This window comes from Diceros bicornis, chromosome 9 (genome assembly GCF_020826845.1).
Source record: "Diceros bicornis minor isolate mBicDic1 chromosome 9, mDicBic1.mat.cur, whole genome shotgun sequence".
Lineage (NCBI taxonomy): Eukaryota > Metazoa > Chordata > Mammalia > Perissodactyla > Rhinocerotidae > Diceros > Diceros bicornis.
In genome coordinates this window covers 56,553,878-56,575,167 of record NC_080748.1, presented here as the reverse complement: position 1 = coordinate 56,575,167, position 21,290 = coordinate 56,553,878, and the positions used below count along the sequence as shown (strand labels likewise).

The window sequence follows — 21,290 nt, the reverse complement described above, 5'->3', positions numbered from 1 at the left end:
CACTTGTTTCAACTAAACTAAGCATTCTTTTATAAAAGGCACTGAACAGAGGAAAAAGTGTCCTATTTCCTCGAGTATTAAGAACCAAGGAGAAAGTAGCACCAGCTGCCAAATCCCCATGCTTCTACCCCCATTCCTGGGGAAGGCTACTTCTTGGAATTTTTTCCCTCAGGATGGATGTGGCTTGCTAGCAGATACAGTATTAATAAATCCTCTTGGACCATTGCCAAGCACTCCCATCCTATTCCCATATTTCCTTTCCCAGGAAGAGCTACAGTGCTGGGGCTGGGTGTCAGACACCCTGGATGGAATGCCAACCACAGAGGTCGAGTCTGCAGTCAGAGCACTCCTTGCCATCCACAGCCACCCCCAACTACTGTCCATCACTGCAGATTCAGTTCTTCCCTGGTGTTGAATAAGCAAAAGGGACTTCACTAATATATCATGAGCTTATCTCCTGTTCAGATTTAAGAGTTTCAATTGGTACAACTACTTTATCAAGTGTAATAAATCAAAACATTTTTCTGGCTAGAACTCACTGCCCAGTACAAAGTTATCTTTGATTCATGATATATTTTAAACCAGAACATACTCTCCCCTAAAACACTGATTGCAATCAATATGACATTTTTGCCTTTTAGAGGAGATAATCATAACAATATTTATTTTTAAAAGTCCCAGTATATATACTGACATCTGCTTTCCTTTTAAGAAACCTCGTCTAAGTTGTATGCATCTTTATGGCTTATGTACGTCTGTGTCCACCACAGTGCCTTATACACAGCATTTGTTGATTTGAATTGCATCAGCCTATAGCACTTGAAAGTATGCAGCTCTCCAAGGAATTAATGTGTTAGTTAATCTTTTTCTTGATGTGCTTTGCATAAAATTTACTCATCCTTAAGGTCTCTGGCTCTAGTACCAGCATGACTCTTTTCAATACTTAAAGGTGTTGAACTTCTCCTGTTTGCTATTTATTTTGTGTGTTAAGATTCCTTCCCTAGTTTGGCAAGGATCTCAAGGGGATGAAACCTATCATTCTCATATATCTGTCTCTGAGTCCATAAGGTAGTCTGGGTACATTGTGATACTCAGAAGTATTTGTTGGTTAAGCTACCTACCTTCCTTCCTTTTACTTGCAGAAGCAATGAGAATATAGTGATGAGAGTGGGACATGAGTGACAAGCAGAGTTGTTGAAAGGCTTCATGATAGAGATAAAATTTAAATGTTTAGACTTTGGATAAAAAGAGAGAATTCCAAGCTACTCTCTCAGAGCCTGTGGAGAAAGGCTGATATGTGAGATTTAACATAGAGTTTGTGAGAATAAGAAAAAACTGGAGGTGTAGGAATTGTGGTTAGTTGAACAGATGCAATAAGGTCAGCTAGGAAGGACCATAAAAGACAGGCAAAAGAGTTGATGTGGTATTGTAAGTTCTGGAGCAGGAGTATGACTAACTATTTTGAATTGTCTGTTATAGAATAAAGTTACCTCAATGACGTTCTTAACTGGCAAAGCAGTAGAAGATTTGTGCAGAATAAAGCAGGTAATTAAAATTTTGTCATTAAATGTTTTGCTACCTAGGAAGAAATTTCTTCCTCTCAGTCTCCACTGTTGAGTTCTAATTTGGGCACATTACCAAAGTGTTATAGGAAATCATCTATTAACAGAACACTAAATTGACAAATGGTCCATATATAGGAACAGTCACAACCATCCCTGTGCTTAACATCTTACCCATTATTGCCCTAAATGTTCTCTAGTCATAAGCGATTATACTATGCCTATAGTCCTACACCCTCTACAGCCTCCTGCTCCCCTGCAAAGATTTAGGGTGCCTCAAAATTCATCATAGACCCAATTCACAATTAACACCTCAATTCGCCTACACTTCAGGTTAAAACGTAGGTTGTTGTCCTCTCTCTATCATTTATAACACTGCAACTATATCCAGGTTGCAAGGCAATTTACAAACCACTTTAGAAACAAGTTAAGGTTTATCTGGGCATGTGTCTGAGATTCTGTGTAAACTCCCTTGTGTTAGGGAAACTTTATCAAAGCTGTTCTGTAGCTACTTCATCCCATGAAAGTTGACCACTTGTTTTATTTTGTTTTGTTTTCAAGTCATATTGAAAGAATGAATTGAGATTTTGGATTAAACAAACGATAAATTTTGTTTAAATGTTTTAAGAATTTGGGGAAATAATCCTATTTAATGAATAATATTTGTTTATGCTTACTACTTTTTAGAAAATTGACATTATCAATTAAAATAGTATCAATTTAGATATCTATATAAATAATGTAGAAGTCCCAAGTCATTTCTTGGACATCAAATGCCATAAGAACAATTTTCATTTTACCAAGCGAATAGTGTCAAAAACCGTTTCATGGTGCATTGGAATTTAATCCTTGAAAAAAGTTATATTCTCAATGAAATATAATGAAATAAGGAATCACAAATGTGAAGTTATGTATGATATAATTTTCCTTCAAAAGTAAAACATATTAAGTAACTGCACATCAAAAATGCTTATCTTTGGTGCTTTAATGTGAAGATGCACAAAACAAGACCTCATTACTGATCTTGTCTTTCTGCTTACAGTCGGTATAGGTAAAATAAATTGTTTATAACAGTTTCACTTATATAACTTGTGCCTGGAAGCAATATAGTTGTCAGACCTGCATTTTAATTCTCAACTCCAGCATCTTTCCACCTGTCTCAACCTCACTTTCTTCGTCTGTATAATAGCTACCATAGTATTACTTATCCTCACAAGGGTTTAAAATAAGATAATTGATGTGAAATAACCTAATGAACTTGACTATGTGTACAGTTCTTTGTTATTTGAGCTTGGTTTTGTTAGCGCTAAGTCTAGGACAGTGATAAAATAGTGATACGGCTGTGTTGGGTTTCTATCCCTTTTCTGCTCTACTAGGTTGATCTAGATTCCAGGCACATTGGTTGGGTAACAAGTGAACTTCCAGGAGGAGATAATCACATCATCAAAATTGAATTAAAGGGCCCAGAAAATACACTGAGAGTTCGACAAGTTAAGGTTCTGGGCTGGAAGGATGGTGAAAGCACTAAAATTGCTGGCCAGATTTCAGCCAGTGTGGCCCAACAAAGGAACTGTGAAGCTGAGACTCTGCGAGTGTTCAGACTTATTACATCTCAAGTGAGTGTCCTTACTACATCTTCTAGCACAGGATAAATTAAAATAATATATTATTTTAGTAAAAATATTAAGAGAGTAACAAAATATTTTGTAAAACTGGCTACAAATGTGGCTGGCCCATTTTTTTCTTCTTATAACCCTGAATTCTTGTGTTTAATTTTGCATTCATAATTCTGAAAAGTAGTGGTGTATAGTAGGAATAGCATAGTAATGTTATAAAACCTGCAGAATCAGCTAATGAGTCCTCTAGCTTTCATAGTGGTAATTCCTGCCTTTAATTCCTTCTCACGTCGCTGTCTTCTTTATCAGGTATTTGGAAAGCTCATCTCTGGAGATGCTGAACCTACACCAGAACAAGAGGAAAAAGCGCTGTTGTCATCACCTGAAGGAGAGGAAAAAGTATACAATGTATTTATTTGTATTCTAAAACTATTTATTTCCCTTTTTTATTTTCTTTCTTTTGTTCTGTGAAATAATCCATGTATTGCTATGTATTTTAAAGGATATATGATATTAGTTTATATGCAGTTAATATTTTTTACTTTAATTAGAAAGAAAATGAAGGAACTATCAGAAGAAAGTCATTATTTGTTCATGTATGATCTAGCTAGTATTTCAAGTAACAAAAAAATTTGCTCCATACCTTGGGCTGTTGTGTTCAAATGTTAGCATTTGTAAAATTAACTTAGTCATTTACTTTGCCGCACCATCAGTTACCTTCTCCTGCCTCTGTTTTATCTGTCCTTCACAGGTCAGCTCAAAAACACTGCCTTCTCCATGAACCTTCTTTATGATTTCTCTCAAAAAAAAAGCAGTTTTCCTTCTGCTAAACTTCATAGTAATCTCTACGTGTGTCTTCCTGGTTTCTCTCTTGTGTTTATTGTATACATGTTTTACTTCTACTGAATCATAGCGTCTTAAAGACCAAGTGCATGAGTGCATGTCTGGTTTGTCTTTGTATCCACCATGGCATAAACACACATGCATTGAGTAAATTTTTATTGGAATAACCTGTTCCTTATACTGTTCTTGAAATTTCTTCTAAATACAGTTGCCTTACTTATTTGGTATAAACTAAAACAATATACCCAAAAGGAAAACCTCATCCCTTTCCAAAAAGAGAAGTCACCCCTGACAATATGCTTGTGTCTTTAGATGTTACAAATAATCACCTTGGTAGCCCTTTGAAAGATAATTTTAAGGACTTACCCAGGCTAATCCTGTGCATTCTGATACAATAGTATCTATATCATCTACATATTTCTGTGTAGGGGTCTGTAAAAAATAGGATTTTATAAACTCTGGTAATTTCTTTCACCGTCTTTTGGAGATATCATTTGGTTGACTACAAGACTGTGTAACTACTCATTAAATCGACTGAATTTTAGCAAATGGTAATTCTGTGCTAAACAGCCATGACCATTGGTACTAAGCCCTCGAAAAGCTTGCATTGTGTTCTTAGATAGGAACCCTCCATCCCTGCAAAAAAGAAATCAACAGGGATACTATACTATATAGTATGTCATGAACTCATTAAATATGTGAAAAAATTGCACATCATAGGATTTCAGAGTACACTGAGATTATTGTACCCAAGAGTGGTCAGAGAAGGCTTCCTGGGGGATATTGGATATGAGTTAGACCTGAAAGAGAATGGATGAAAGTTAGATTAATAGAGAGGATGGGAGCAAGGGCTCATTGAAGAGGCTGGCCCAATAGTAGGAGAGTGTACGTTGAGGCAATAAGGTTGAATAGAAAAGATTACGATAACTGTTGGATGCCCATGATATAACATGATTTTTAAGAGAATAATGTTTTTAATTTTTTTTCCCCCCAAAGCCCCAGTAGATAGTTGTACATCATAGTTGCACATCCTTCTAGTTGCTGTATGTGGGACACGGCTTCAGCATGGCCAGAGAAGCGATGCGTCAGTGCGCACCGGGGGTCCAAACCCGGGCCGCCAGTAGCGGAGCGCGTGCACTTAACCGCTAAGCCACGGGGCCGGCCCAAGAGAATAATGTTTTAAGTCAGGTTTTTTAAGTAAAATTTACATATAAAAAAATCCATGCTTTTAAACTGATGAATTTTGTCCAATGTATACAGTAGTGAAATCATCACCACAATCAAGTTTTAAAACACATCACTCCCAAAATTTCCTTCATGCTCTTTTGTATTCTGTCCCTGCATCTCGTGCTAGACCCCGACAACCACTGAACTATGTTTTCTGCCCCTGTAGTATTGCCTTTTCCCAGATATCATATAAATGGAACCACATCAAATATAGCCTTTTTATATGGTTTCTTTCACTTAGTGTAATGCTTTTGAAGTCATCCATGGAGGAGCATGTATCAGTAGTTCATTCTTTTGGTTATGAGAAGTATTCCATTATATGAATTTACCATAATTTGTTTATCCTTTCACTTTTTGATGGATATTTGGGTTGTTTCCTCTATTTGGCTATTATTAGTAAAGTTGCTGTGAACATTTGCATACAGATCTTTGTATGGGTATGTTTTGATTTTTTGGGTGGTAAATACCTATGAGTATTTGAGGATTGCAAGTTATGTGGTAAAGTGTATGTTTAACTTTATAAGAAACTGCCAAACTTTTTCCGAAGTGAGTAAACCATTTCACATTTTTATGAGATTTCCAGTTGTTCCACATCCTCTACAGCACATAGCATCGTCACTCTTTTTAATTTTAACCATTCTTCTAGGTGTGTAGTAGTATCTCATTGTGGTTTTAATATGAATTTCTCTGATGACTAATAATGTTCAGCAAATCTTCATGTGCTTATTTGCCATCTCTCTACTTTAATTAGTGAAGTGTCTGTTGAAATCTTTCACCCATATTTTTTATATTGGGTTGTTTGGTTTTTACTGGGTTATAAGATTTTTTTATATACTCAGGATGTAAGTCCTTTACCGAATATGTGTTTTCAAATATTTTCTCCTAGTCTGTCACTTATCTTTCAGAGAGCAGAAGTTTTTAATTTTGATGAAGTCCAATTTATCTATTTTTTCTAAATGACTCGTGGTTTTTGTGTCTTATCTAAAACCTAAGGTCACAAAGATTTTCTCCTGTTTTCTTCTAGAAACATCAGAGTTTTAGTTCTTTTGTTTAGACCTATATGAGTTTTAAGTTAATTTTTTTAAATAATGTGAGGTAAGGGTTGCGCTTTATTTTTTTTGCGTGTAGATGTCCAATTGTTCCACCACCATTTGTTGAAAAGACTATCCTTTATCAATAATCAATTCAGCATAAATGTGTAGGTCTGTTTCTGGACTCTCTATTCTCTTCCATTGATTTATATGTATATTCTTACACCAACCTCAGACTGCCTTGATTACTGCAGATTTTAGAAAATCGTGAAATCAGATTCCAACCTGGTTCTTTTTCAAAGTTGTTTTGGCTATTCTAGGTCCTGTGCATTTCCATATAAAGCTTAGAGTCAACTTGTCAATTTCTTCCCCTCCAAAAAAGCCTGCTGGAATATTGATTGGAATTGCACCAAATTGATAAGTCAATTTGGGGAGAATTGACATCTTAATAATATTGAGTCTTCCTATCAATGAACATGGTATATCTCTGTGTTTATTTAGATCTTCTTTAATTTCTGTCAACAGTGTTTTGTAGTTCAGTATACAAATCTTGTTCACATCTTATTAAATTGATTCCTAAACATTTTGTGTTTTTGATGTTTTTGTAAATGGTATTTTTTACTTGGCTTTCCGGTTGTTCAATTGTACAATTGACTTTTTTAAGGTTATCAGTGTATTGAATTTATAACCTTTGATCTTCTTAAATTCACTTACTAGTTCTAGAAACTTTTTTGTAGAATCTTTAAGATTCTCTTCATAGATAATCATGTAATCTGCAAAGAAAGTTGGTTTTACTTCTTCCTTTCTAATTTATACGCCTTAAATTTCTTTTCTTGGGTTACTGCAATGGCTAAGACTTTCAGTACCGTGTTGAATAGAAGTGATGAAATCAGATATCTTTTCCTTTCCTGGATTTTAAAAGGAAACCATTCCTTTTATTCTTTCATTCCATATTCTTTTATTCCATTCATTCTTGCACCATTAAGTGTGATGTTAGCTATAGATTTTTTGTAAATGCTCTTAATCAGATTGAGGATGTTTCCTTCTATTCCTGGTTTGCTGAGAATTTTTATCAGAATGGATATTCTTATATATTTCTCTTTTTTTTATTTTCTTACTTTTATTCAGTAAAATAATCCATATATTCCTATGTACGTTAGTGGATATGCGATATTAGCTTATATGCAGTTCATTTTTCTTTAATAAATAAGCAGATAAATTAGGGAAGGGATAGCTAAATGGCACATTGTTTTTTGGGGGAGTGATGAAAATCCTCTAAAATTGTGGTGATGGTTGCACATATCTGTGAATATGCTATAAACCATTGAATTGTACATTTTAAATGAGTGAATAGTGTGGTATGTGAACTATATTGCAATAAAACTGTTTTTAAAAAAGAAACATGAAAGAAGTTTAAAAATAAGGAGATAAAATAACTATCTAAAAGGAGCTCATTTGTTAATGTATAATCTAGCTAATATTTTAAGTAGCAAAAAAATTATTCTAAAATTTACTTTGATAGATACAGAGCTATTGCGGTTACCTATTCTTCAGTGAGCTTTGGTGGTTCATTCAAGTAATTTGTTCATTTCATCTATGTTGCTGAATTTATTGGCATAAGTTCTTCATAATACACCCTTATTATCATTTAAATATCAGTAGAATCTATAGTGATATATCTTCTCTTATTCTTTCTTTCCATCTATTTGCTTTGGGTTTGATTTGTTCTTTATCTAGTTTCTTAAGGTGCAAACATAGATCACAGACTTGAGACATTTCTTTTCTTGTATAAGTAACACTGTAACTTTCTTCTAAGCACTGCTTTAGTTGAGTGTCACAAATTTTGGTATGTTGTTTTTTTCATTTCACTCAGTTCAAAATATTTTCTGATTCCTGTTTTGATTTCTTCTTTGATCCCTGGTTAATTTAGAAGTATCTTGTATAATTTCTAAATACTTGTGGGTTTTCCTGAGAGCTTCCTATTATTAATTTCTAGTTTAATTACATTGTGGTCGAAGAATATACTTGGTATAATTTCAGTCATTTTAAAATCATTAAGATTTGGATTCTGGCTCATAATATGATATATTTTAGTTAATATCTATGTGCACTTGAAAAGAATGTGTGAGCTCTGCTTTTGCTCTGTGAGGGGATTCTATAAATATCGATTAGTTCAAGTTGGTTGATAGTTTTGTTCAAGTCTTCGAGACCTTTGCTGATTTTTGTTTGCTCATTTACTTGTTCTATCAAGTACAGAAAGAGGAGTTTTGAAGTGTCCAACTACTATATGGATTTGTCTGTTTGGATTTCAGTTTACCTGGTTGCCAATCTCAACTCGCTGAGGGGTACCAAAAAAGTTATGGTGTTATAGATTATCAGCTTTTTCTCATTGTTAAAGTGGGAATGACATTCTCTTCTGGCTTTCTCTATTCTAATAAAAGTGAAACCAAGAGTCATTTTTTATTCTTAAACAAAAGAGTGCCTTGCCTCAATTTTCTTACCTGTAAAGTAGGCAGAACATCAGATCTTATCTTATGAGGTTGTGAAGATTAAATAAGATTATATGTGTGTGTGTGTATGTGTGTGTGTATATATGTATGCCTATCTGTATATCTATCACTTAGAAGAGTGCCATGCACATAATAAGCACTATAAAATTTCATCCTTCATAATTCTTCTTCTGATATGTTTCTTGATTACTGCTTGTGTTAGAGGAGCTTAAGTTAAAACCACCATTATCATAGAGTTTTGTTAGGACACTTTCCTTTTAACTAAATGTCATTTTCCTGAATTGCTCTTCTAACAACCAAATGTAGGATGTGAACTGATAATGTTCACAAGTTAGAAATAGATTCAACCAAAGTGACCCAAATTGACTAGATTAAAGACATCCATGAAAAGATAGACTACTTCTCTGGATTTTTTAAATTTGGAAATTTTGTTATTTTCATAGTCACCTTAGCCAGTAGTGATTTCTTCAAACTTTATCCTTTGTCTTAGTGTTATAGACATCAATTTAAAATAAATTCACCTTGTAAAAATACCTGCATAATTATTTCTCAAGATGCTTTAAAATGTCAAATATACAAATTTTATTCAAAGAGCCTGCTTCTTTTCTCTTTTCTTTTATCTATGTAAGGCAACGTCAGATGCTGACCTGAAAGAACATATGGTTGGAATCATATTCAGCAGAAGTAAACTGACTAACTTACAAAAACAGGTTGGTTAATAGCCGTCTCACTGTCTTCATCAGTTCTTGTTTGTTTTTAGAGTGTAAAGTGTTTTCCAAAATTTATGGAGGCTTTTTTATGCTGACTCTTTTAAAGGTCCTGCAGCAGGTGTCTGCCTTTTTCTAGAGAGGAAGGAGTATATTGGCATACCCGCATCACTTTAAAGATTTTGTTATGAATGTTAACTTTCTTTGCTGCTCTTTGTTATTTCTCATTTTCAGGTAGATTGTTTTCATTTTGGTGTCAAATACCCAGCTATTTCAGATTTCATTTGCATTTCCTGTGATCCTTTTCCCACTTTTTTTTTATTTATTGGTTGCTTTTTTTACTTTTATCATTATTTTGCTGAGCAATTATAATGTTACCTAAACCAGTGTTAATGTTTTTAATTAGAAGGAGATGGGGGAGTAGCACTAGACTCTTCATATAATGGGGTGCCTGGATAACATAAAAATTAGCCCTTCAAAAGTCGAATACAGTATTAGTTTTCAATTAGTCCATTATTTTAACTTTCAACGCCATTAAATCTTTTTTCAAATAAATAAATTTATTCATGCTTTATCTTTTTAACAACATTTCATTGAATCTTAGATCCTACTAGTTATAAAAAGTGCTGTTATTTTATATATCACTAAAAAAGAAATTTGCTACCAATTAAATTGTGAAGAATGCCATCAATTATAAAGCACATCATGAACAGAAATGTTAAAATGTGGGGGAAAATGTGCCTTAGAAGTGATAAAATATGGTAATTTGTTTTTGTTTGATGTCTTAAACCACAGACAGGGATATTGGTAACTTGTATATAAGCAGTCTCTACATAGTAGTTGATTTAAATATTCAGATTTTTAATCATGGTTCCCTTAGTTTTCCTTAATTTTTTTAAGATGAGTTAAGAGAATGGTATGATAGAGAATTAACTGGGAGGAAGAGTATTAAATTGAGTATCAACTAATATTTTTTGTCTTTTTTTTTTTTAAACTAGGAGTAGTAAGTTGGATTTACAAATATATTTTAACATTTCCTTTATGTTGCTTTTAAATAGGTGTGTGCTCACATAGTCCAAGCTATTCGCATGGAAGCTACTAGAGTTCGTGAGGAATGGGAACATGCCATATCAAGCAAAGAAAATGCCAATTCTCAGCCCAGTGATGAAGATGCCTCCTCTGATGCTTACTGCTTTGAGCTGCTCTCTATGGTTTTAGCATTGAGTGGCTCTAATGTGGGCCGGCAGTATCTGGCTCAGCAACTAACTCTGCTTCAGGATCTCTTTTCACTGCTCCACACAGCCTCCCCTCGAGTCCAGAGACAGGTGACTGGTCATACCCCTGAAACATTGTTAAAAATTACACTAGCAAAAGGAATCACCTTAGGGCCTTAAGTATTGATTTTTATTTTTTATTTTGTTTTGTAAGTTTGGTTTTTGGATTCTATTTTAACTCTATGCTTTTATTTTATTTTTTTTTTCTCCCCAAAGCCCCAGTGCATGGTTATATATCTTAGTTGTAAGTCCTTCTAGTTCTTCTGTGTGAGCCGCTGCCACAGCATGGCTACTGACAGACAAGTGGTGTGGTTCCACACCCGGGAACTGAACCCAGGCTTGCCGAAGTGCTGGGCCACTAAGCCATCAGGGCCAGCTCCTTGCTCTTTATTTTTGACTCATTGTAATGAAAATATGAAAAAGCAAGATATGTTCCATTTTACTAACATGCTGTTGTTATGAAAAGTATCCTGGCTACTGATTGTCATAGTACTGTGAGGTGTATAATGTAATTTTCCTTTAATCCTGACCAAATGAAAGGCATGTTTTTTTTTCTTGCTGCCTTGCAGTGGTAATTACCACTTGAGAAATTAAAAATAATGTTTAAATTGTATGTCTGTCCTTTTCAAAGCTTTTGAAGTCATAGAATGGCAGCTAGGCTCATTAAACAAAGGAAAACTTTAAAACACCAATCTTTAAATGGAATTTTTTCCTTTTATTTTTCTTACCAGGTGACCTCCTTACTAAGACGAGTTTTACCAGAAGTGACACCTAATCGTCTGGCCAGCATCATAGGAGTGAAATCCCTTCCCCCAGCAGACATCAGTGATATCATTCACTCAACAGAGAAAGGAGATTGGAATAAGCTGGGTATCTTGGACATGTTTCTAGGATGCATTGCCAAAGCACTCACGGTACAGCTAAAAGCCAAAGGAACCACCATCACAGGAACAGCCGGTACCACTGTGGGCAAAGGAGTTACCACAGTTACCCTTCCAATGATTTTCAATTCCAGGTTGGTCATTGCCTCTCCTTTAGTACTAAAATAGAACAGGGCGAGCTACTGTTTGAACAGTTAAGACATGATTTCAAATTCCACCTTGTCTGCTTATTCACCAACTAAAAGCCGTAAACAACTGGCCCATGTATAAAGAAGAATGCTGTTTATAATAAAAGTATCATTTGAATTAGTGGGGGAAAGGAAAGTCTGCTGAATATAATGTTAGAATACTTCTCATGGAGAAAAAAAATTGTAGGCCCCTGCCTCACACCATATACAAAAGTAACCTTGAGTTTAATTAAAGCTTTATATGTATTTCTTTTAAAACTCTACTAGAATGAGTTATAGGAGTATATTTTTGTAGTCTTCAATTTGGGAAGACCTTAAACAAAACACAGGACGTAAATGTCTCAGAAGAAAAGATTCACACATTTGGCTACATAAAAATGTAAATGAATCAATAGACAATACTATTTAAATGTTTTAAAATATAAGCAACTGACTTGGAAAAAATATTTAACACCCGTATAGTAGACGGTGAATTATTAGTCATAATATTAGACGAATGACTACAAATCAGTGAGAAAAAGACAAAAAACTGATAGAAAAATAAATGACAAGAACAGTTCAATGAAGAAAAATTACAAATGCCAATAAGCAAATGAAAAGACACTCCCCTGGCAATCAGAGAAATGTAGATTAAAACAATAGGAAGATATCTTTACATTGGCAACATTGTGAAGAAATAGGCACTTTAATGACATCTAATGTAAATTGCTACAGCCTTTTTGGATCAGTTTGATAACATATCACTATATTTAAAATACATATCGTTTGATCTACCAATTCTACTTCTAGAACTGTTTCCCTCAGAAATGTTCAAACGTATGCACAAAGACATATATACAAGAGTGTGTGTTACAGAATTGTGTGTAACAGCAGAAAATTAGAGACATCTGGAATAATGCTAGTCAAAGAGCCAATACATGACATTAAGCAAATAACACTGGAATGTAAATCACTGTATCGCTTCCTTCATCTAGTCTTGCTAGGGGAAAAAAAATGTCAGGTAAACTAAATGGTAGTATACTCTGTGAGGTAGTTGGCATATTCTGGTGCAAGCTCTTTATTATCTCTACGTGGACTGGTAACAAAGAGTTTGTGGTCTATGGATATACTTTGAATAGCACTGTTCTAGAAGATACAAAAATAATATATAAACAGAAATATTTGAAACTGAACGCATGAATAGCTATGTTCTGGGGATTGGAGAAATAGATTAGGGGTAATGTTTTGATTAATTTTCTTTTAAAATGCTTTAATTGATTGAATCATTTAAAAAGTTAAAATACTGCATGCTGAAATAAGTTTTCATCTTATTCATTTGTGACTATCACTGATTGGTTTGCAAATGCTGACTTTTCTTTGTAGTTATATTCGACGAGGTGAAAGTCATTGGTGGATGAAGGGCTCAACTCCTACCCAGATCTCAGAGATCATCATTAAACTTATTAAGGATATGGCGGCAGTAAGTTCCCATCCTCCTGTCCATTTTGTCAGTGAAGTGCAGTAGAAATCTGATGAACAAAGCAAGCAGCTTATTCCACTCAATTGATAGAAGTACATCAGGGGCCGGCCTGGTGGCATAGCGGATAAGTTCGTGCACTCCGCTTTGGTGGCCTGGGATTCGCAGGTTGAGATCCTGGGCATGGACCTGTGCACTGCTCATCAAGCCACGCTGAGGTGGCGTCCCACATAGAGCAACTAGAAGGATGTACAACTATGACATACAACTATCTACTGGGGCTTTGGGGAGAAAAAAAGGAAAAAAGGAGGAAGATTGGCAACAGATGTTAGCTCAGGGCCAATCTTCCTCAAAAAAAAAAAAGAAGTACATTAATGTTATTTTGTTTTACTGAGAGGCTCTGTTTGGTAGGTTAACTATTGCACCACTTGTCTTTTCAGTTAATGATAAATTTGTGCTTTGTGTAAACTGTGTTCCTTTCAAGCTTCTCAGTTGATTTACTTGGGAATTATGTGTCTTCCAAGACTTTAAAACTTAAAAGATAAAACATACTCTTTGAACCCTAAAAAACAATTTGAGTCCAAGAGTCTAAAGGCAAAAAAAGGCCTCCCCAAAGTAGAAGTTTCTCATTCTCTTCACTTCTCATGGTTTATAAAACCTTTACTGTTCTTTATTAATGTCCTATACCACTGTCTTTAGATGTTGGCTTTGAGGGGAGATCTGGTAGTATAGAAGAAAGGGAATTACTTTCCAGAGTGCCTGGCTCTTACTGGTTGCTCCATCATGTTAGTTTCCTTACATTCCATTATATTTCCAGGAGTCCAGCCTGAGGAGGGCAAGATACTGTGAACTGTAGGTTCCTGAGGAGTAGAGTAGGCAACAGGCATTTTGGAAGAGAAGAAATTTGAATTTGAATTTGAACTGCCCAGTAAAAGATTAATAGTATGTGGATATGAGACGAGGAAGGATATTCTGGGGAAATATGAAGTTCTGTCACTTTTCCCAACAGCGTGGACATTTCCTCGATCAGAGAAATGAAGAATTTTTTCAGTTCTCAAATAGGCTTTCTAAGTATGTTCACTAAATGAAAATGTTTAGGAACACCTAAAGTCTACAGTAGTAAAGTTTTGGTGTTCAGCGAAAATCAAGTTAGCAAAGTAAGGTAGTTGTAATTTGAACCCATTTATACTCTTGGGATCCAATAATACTCATCTAAAACAATTCGTTGTATAAATTTCATGTTAAATAGGAAGGTTTCATAATCAAAATTTCTCAAGCATAGACATCTTAGTACTTCTGTTATGTTTTTATCTAAATGTAAAAGGAAATGCCCTTGATCTCTATAGGAAGAGTGTTGAGAACCTAGATTTTTGTTTGTCTTTCTTTTGAGTCATCAAAATAGTGATTAGAAGTTGAATTTTTCATAGGGTTGTGAAGGATTTTATTCCAAAAGTATGTCCCTTGATCTAAAATTCAGCTAACAATTAAATCTTCCCTTTTTTGTGAGAGATGTTATTTAAGAGAATAGAATTTACTGCTATGATTATATATTTCTGGTGGCTTATTAAATTATTCTGTCCTGCTCAATAGGGTCATCTGTCAGAAGCGTGGTCCCGAGTGACAAAAAATGCCATTGCAGAAACCATCATTGCCTTGACCAAGATGGAGGAAGAGTTTAGATCTCCAGTGAGATGTATTGCAACAACTAGGGTAGGTTTTCTTTTCATCTGATTGTATCCTTGCATATTCTTTTTCAGTAATAGGTTTGAACAAATTTAAATCAATGTCAGCTTAATCCACATTTTTTTTTACCAAATACAGTATTTATTGAAAAGGTGTGAAGGCCTTTTTTGAATTATGAACTAAGTATGGTGGTTATTACTATTCACTATGTGCTCTGTATCACTTATTATTTAGGAAGCTAAGGATATGCTGGTTAGAAAAGGCTAAATTACCTATATGTCAGTGTATTGTCTTTCTAATGATGTATTGACTGTAGCTTACCACAGTAAATTTAGTGTCAGCATTATGCTGTGATAGACTAAAGGTCCTTCAAAGACAAGGCCCCTCCCTACTCCTTTGTGTGGCCCAGTCGTCCTGAAGTAAAGCCCTATAGCCTACTTTCTGGATTTATAGGCCTACTTGTAAGAAGCAAAAAGTGTGAGTGACCAGGGCCAAGTAGGGCAGAATCTCTTAGGAAGTGGGATTGCTTTCTTCAGATGAGACATCTATAGTAAATTTTAACCTACCAGATTTCATGTCCCATATACTTCCAAAAGAGATTTGAGGTTTCCTTGAAGCAGGGCAGTGTGACAGTATCAGGAAGAAGTAACTGCTGGTAGAAATTGCTTTAAATTAATTCTCAGAAAAAGAAGATAAATTGTATTTCCCTAAGGCAGAAAAAGCCAATTTATGCTATGTTGCTAGTGAGTGTGACATCTGAAGCAGTTATTCTGACAGTAACCCTTTCCCCCATACACACATTCTTTTCCTTCATTCTGCTCTCCCCTTTCTCCTTGCATATTTTATTTTTCTTCTTCTGGTTTTTCTTTCCTTATTTTTCCCTCTCTTACTCTTCATATCCAGTGACATTCACATGCACTTCTTAGAGTTGAGACACTTAAGTAATTTTCTGTTTTTCAGTAATGAAGAAATATATCATTCCATGTAAAACTTAAGCTTAGCCTTTAAGCCTCAGAAAGTTTTAAACTATTTTTGAGGACAGTTTTCTAAAGTTGGTTAGACATTTGCTTATTTCTGACAAAGTGTAGCAAGCATAATGCCTGGACCCTTAGGGGCATACAGAGACTTCTCAGGAACTGTTATTATCTGGAAGAATCTAATATGTACTCAACTCCTCATGGGACTGTGCAAAGTTAAACAACCATTTTTGCCACCTTCCTTGGAATTTAATGACTCAGGCAGATGATACTAGATGGAAAAATTTGTAGGCGGCATTGGATATTAAATATGTAAATTCATTTATTGATGTATCATTTACGTAGTAGACCAATAAAAAATAATTGTATATATCAGGTAGAAAACAAAATGGTTCATCAGAACAACAGTCATTTATTCAGTAAATATTTGAGTGCTACTATGTGCATGGCACATACAGGAGTAAGCGTGTGTGCCTGGTACCACATTAGGAAAACTTGAGTGCCACTGGGTAGCTACTACATATTTTCAAGTTCAGCTAGCATTTATTGAGCTGTTATCATGTGTCAGGCAGTCAGCATTTTTTAAGTCTTTCCTAAAAATTCAGTTGTGTAATAGCCTTTCCTTTCAACAGCTCTGGCTTGCCCTAGCATCACTGTGTGTTCTTGACCAGGACCATGTAGATCGTCTCTCCTCAGGAAGATGGATGGGAAAGGATGGACAACAAAAACAAATGGTGAGATCAGAATTATTTTATAAAAATTTATCTTGTTTTACTTTATAGTAAGCTTTAGCTTAGCTTTAAAAAACGCCCTGCAAGTCAGAATAAACAATTAGTGGAACTCTTGAAAAATTGTGTCACATTGCCCAAGTTCATCTCACAAATCTGTTTCACTTAGAGTCCTCTCTTCATAGTAGATTAGGGGCTTTAATTATATAAAAAGCTTTCCCCTTCTTCTCTGAGTCATGTTTGCATCATATCAAAATTTGTTTTTAGCTAGACTCTGATTCTATATCTAGATTTTGTACTAAAAAAGTAATCAGTCTTATGGTAAGAAGGAAATAAAGCAGTAAGAGAGGCAACATGACATTACCATTTATTCACCAATGCGCTTAAAGTAGTCTTGGTAGGTATCCCTAAGTTCAGTGGAAGGGAAGACTTGAGGTCCTTTCAACATTTTCTTATGATGTTCAAGTTTCAAAAATGAATCATTTATTCATTTAGCATACAGAATGTTTGACTATATCAAACATCATACATGTTTATTTTATTTGTCATTGAAGCTGCATGGCACATTAATCATTGAATTGGAGGTTTTGAGGGATTTTTAGTTAAGTACACTTGCCATAATTCTGTTTAATGTTCAGATTCTAAATTCTTAATAGACTTCAGAATAACAGTCTGTTATTGTTGTAAGTAAATTACATTCAGTTTGTGTTAGTGTTTGAGACTTTCGTGTTAATATAGTGTAACAAATGGAAACATCTCGTTTTAGCCTATGTGTGACAACCATGATGATGGTGAAACCGCAGCAATCATTTTATGCAACGTGTGTGGAAATTTATGTACTGACTGTGACAGATTCCTCCATCTTCATCGGCGAACCAAAACTCATCAAAGACAGGTGAAGATTTCCGTCTTTGCATGCAGAACAGTATCTGGAACATAAAATATGTTCAATAAACTTTGAAATAAATGTGGGAAGGAGGCTTGGTGTAATGGGAAAAAAATGGACTTTGGAATCAAAGACCTCGGTGGAGTTCCCAACTGTCTCACTTATCAACTGCGTAAATCAAGCAAGTGGTTTAACCTCTCTGAGACTTAGTTTCTACATTTATAAAAGCAGGGCTGTTGTGAAGATTAAAAGAAGATTAGAAATAGCTGGAACTTCTTACAGTGCTTAGTAAATAAAAGCCATCATTATTGTTATTGAATAATTAAAATTTATACTTCCTCTTTCAGAGTGACAAATAAATATATTTTTGCCTTTTCTTTAATGATATTGTAGGTCTTCAAAGAAGAAGAAGAAGCTATAAAGGTTGACCTTCATGAAGGTTGTGGTAGAACCAAATTGTTCTGGTTGATGGCGCTAGCAGATTCTAAGACAATGAAGGCAATGGTGGAATTCCGAGAACACACAGGTAAAAGAGGATTCAAGATTGAACCATGCCTTAAAGAAAAGATTGAACTGTGCCTACTGATTACAATTAAACTAGATGTTAGTTTAGTTATTTAATGTAAATAATTTTGAGTGTATTCTGATAAGTGATTATGACATCATTGATCACTGTCTATATTATTATATTTACTAGACAATGATCTGTGGTAGAAAGAGCCTTAGACTAAAAGTCAGGAAACCTGGTGTGCCACTAACTAGCTGTGTGACTTTGGGCAAGTCATTTTTGTCCCCAAAACATGTGGTTTTTCATTTTGATTTTTTTTCTAAAGTAAGTGGGGTATATTCCCAGCTTAAAGTTACAGTGAATCATACAAATCCTCAATTTTCAGCACCTCTGTAGTCTGCCATTTGTCTGAATGAAACAGATTTCTGATGTTGGAGTTAGGTGTAAACCTAAACAAATTTAATCTATATGTGAGTAACTTTTCATGCTTTTTTTCTCATAGCTGATTTTTTTCCCTATAATCTGTCTGTGCCCCATATATTATATTAATAAATGTCCTAATGTTGAACCATTATTATATTCATGATATAAACTATCCTTTTTTAAAAAACATATTTTCTATAAATATTGCTGAATTCAATGTATTACTATTATGTTTAGAATTTTTGTATCTATATTTAAAAATGAGCTTGATCTGTATTTTTCAAATCTTTCTGTTTTTTTTCCTGTTGTTCTATACTTGTTTTATGGATTACGTTCCTTCATTAACTATTTCAAACATATTTAAATTCTTTTTCAAATTGCTCTGTTATCTCTAGTTGTGGGTGGTAATTCTTCTGTTTTTCAAGTTTCATATTCTCTGATGATAGATTTTCTCCTATGCCTTGTAATATTGTCATTGTGGAAAGGTACTTAAAGATTTCCCTTTCTTCTGTGTACTTTTATTTAATTTTTGTTGTTATATTTTGTCTGGTGGTGTGCTTTTATAAAGAGAGGGGCGTGCCATATCTGCTAAATGTGCTATCCTGACTAGAAGTCTAGTCTATTTATTTTTGCTAAAAAAGTGTAAATAAATAAGTTAAGAATTTATTTGGCTTCAGATAGATCTTTAGTTCTTATCCCTTTTTTGTCTGATTATTTACTTTGTTCTAAGGGCAGCTTACAACCCTTCCAGCTGTAAAACTGCCAGGCTGATTTCCCAGTGACGGCAACTGATCCACACCTGGCTTGCTTGTTGTTTTTTTTGATTAGTTATATAAAAATATGTAGAAAGTATATCCTTAAAGAGGATTTTTCTTGTTCTGCTTGAACCTAGGCAAACCCACCACAAGTAGCTCGGAAGCATGTCGCTTCTGTGGTTCCAGGAGTGGAACAGAGTTATCTGCTGTTGGCAGTGTTTGTTCTGATGCAGATTGCCAGGTGAGTATACAGTCAGGCCATCCCAGTAAGGAATAGCACAAATTCCTTCATGATCCCTTCATATAAATGAGAGTTCCAGCCCAGCATCGCTCCAGTTTTCTAAATTAGTGTATTACCTATGTCAAGAGTTAAATGCTTTATCAGAGCTAGAGAATGGATCAGATCAGGCTCTCGAGCCCAAACCAGACTTTTTTTGTATGTTTCCCAACTGCCAACATCATATATGTTTAACATTTACTTTTGTGCTAGAAACAGTTAAAAGTCTTTGGACTGCATTTCCTTTGTCTCTTACATATCTTATTCACTTATTTCCCTAAAATAAAATTCCAGAATCTGCAAGTTCTTTAGTCTTGAACATCTATACACGTTCCATGCTATCCAAATATTTTTGATTACTCAGTTTAGTTAACAAGAATTTGGATTGTGCCCAGATAGCAAAAGATACCTGTATTTTTTTTTTTTCAATTCCCATTTTGGGGAGGGGGTGGGTGGTGACTGGGAGATTGTTATGTCAGGAATTTTTTTCCTTCGTGCCTATGCATGATGACAAATAGATGGAAATTGTAATTCGCTTTTTACCAGCATTCCCTTTATGTGGAGTGAAATTTTTTAAAACCACATTAAAAGAAAAATAGACTTTGTTAATAATCCTAAGATATATTCAAACAAAGAATAAAAATAACTTTACTTTGTTGTTACTTAGCCTTAATATGTATTTCCTGTGGGAAAATACCTTGGAAAATGAATATAATGGGTATAATTACCAGGATGTGTGCCTTTTTTGATATTTTGTGTGCCACTGTATTTCATCTTTAACAGGAATATGCTAAGATAGCCTGTAGTAAGACACATCCTTGTGGCCATCCATGTGGGGGTGTTAAGAATGAAGAGCACTGTCTGCCCTGTCTACATGGCTGTGATAAAAATGCCACATCACTGAAGCAAGATGCTGATGACATGTGCATGATATGTTTCACTGAAGCACTCTCGGCCGCGCCAGCCATTCAGGTTGTCTCAGCTTTTAAAGTATTAAATGTGTCTGGATTTTAAAATGGGAAGTATAAATATATTTGTCAAACAGTTGGTTGAATCTTTTTTAGATCGTTGGGAGAAAATGTCCCATTAATATCTACTAGTTTATTAAAGAGCAAATTCTGTCTCGTTATGTTCTGTTTCCATTTTGTGTGCTTAGCTTTAATTTGTGATTTGTATGAGCCTATATAATCAATAGAATGTATAAAATGTTCTTAAGAGAGGAAAAAAGATTATTCAATAGCTACTCTCTCCTTAATTTACAGAATCCAGAATGGTGTTTTATAGCATTACGTAATTGATCTATACATAATGATACATACCTCTATAGATAATATATACATATATCTGTAATATTAGTAATATTATAGAAGTTACTATTTGCTAAATAAGGTTTTTTTAACTTTTACCAGTTATTTATTCATATTTTCAGTTAATGTGATTCCAAGATAATAAACATTCTCAAAAATAAATCTTAACTTTAAATCAGTAGTTTCCTCTTCGTTCTGTGAGATACGAGATTGAATAATTTTATATTTCTCCCTAACCCAGCTTACTCTCTATAAGATGGCATTAATATATGAATGGTAAAAAACTGGGAGAAGCTGAAGACCTAGTTAATAATATTCCATGAATAGTAGAGAAGTGCTGAAATTTCATTGTACTAAGTTTCTTGATTTGTCTCTTAGCTGCTTTAAGTAGCACCTTACATTGAATAACCTGCCAGTTACTCAAGTGTTTATGATTATTACATTTGCTTAT

General features: G+C 34.4%; 1 protein-coding gene across 13 annotated transcripts in view; it reads left to right on the top strand.

Annotated features, from left to right (window-relative positions):
• The window catches only part of MYCBP2 (MYC binding protein 2), a 256,327-nt gene that overhangs the window by 224,526 nt on the left and 10,511 nt on the right, over window positions 1-21,290 (top strand). For 11 of the 13 annotated variants that reach the window (XM_058548329.1, XM_058548334.1, XM_058548335.1 and 8 more), the window contains 13 exons: window positions 1,480-1,545; window positions 2,939-3,178; window positions 3,488-3,586; window positions 9,419-9,499; window positions 10,555-10,821; window positions 11,502-11,785; window positions 13,202-13,298; window positions 14,886-15,005; window positions 16,588-16,689; window positions 17,450-17,578; window positions 17,963-18,095; window positions 19,393-19,496; window positions 20,316-20,504. In XM_058548329.1, the coding sequence (XP_058404312.1) occupies window positions 1,480-1,545; window positions 2,939-3,178; window positions 3,488-3,586; window positions 9,419-9,499; window positions 10,555-10,821; window positions 11,502-11,785; window positions 13,202-13,298; window positions 14,886-15,005; window positions 16,588-16,689; window positions 17,450-17,578; window positions 17,963-18,095; window positions 19,393-19,496; window positions 20,316-20,504 (1,911 nt within the window). The remainder of the gene's footprint in view (window positions 1-1,479; window positions 1,546-2,938; window positions 3,179-3,487; window positions 3,587-9,418; window positions 9,500-10,554; window positions 10,822-11,501; window positions 11,786-13,201; window positions 13,299-14,885; window positions 15,006-16,587; window positions 16,690-17,449; window positions 17,579-17,962; window positions 18,096-19,392; window positions 19,497-20,315; window positions 20,505-21,290) is intronic. The other 2 variants (XM_058548336.1, XM_058548325.1) reach the window with 1 other exon arrangement.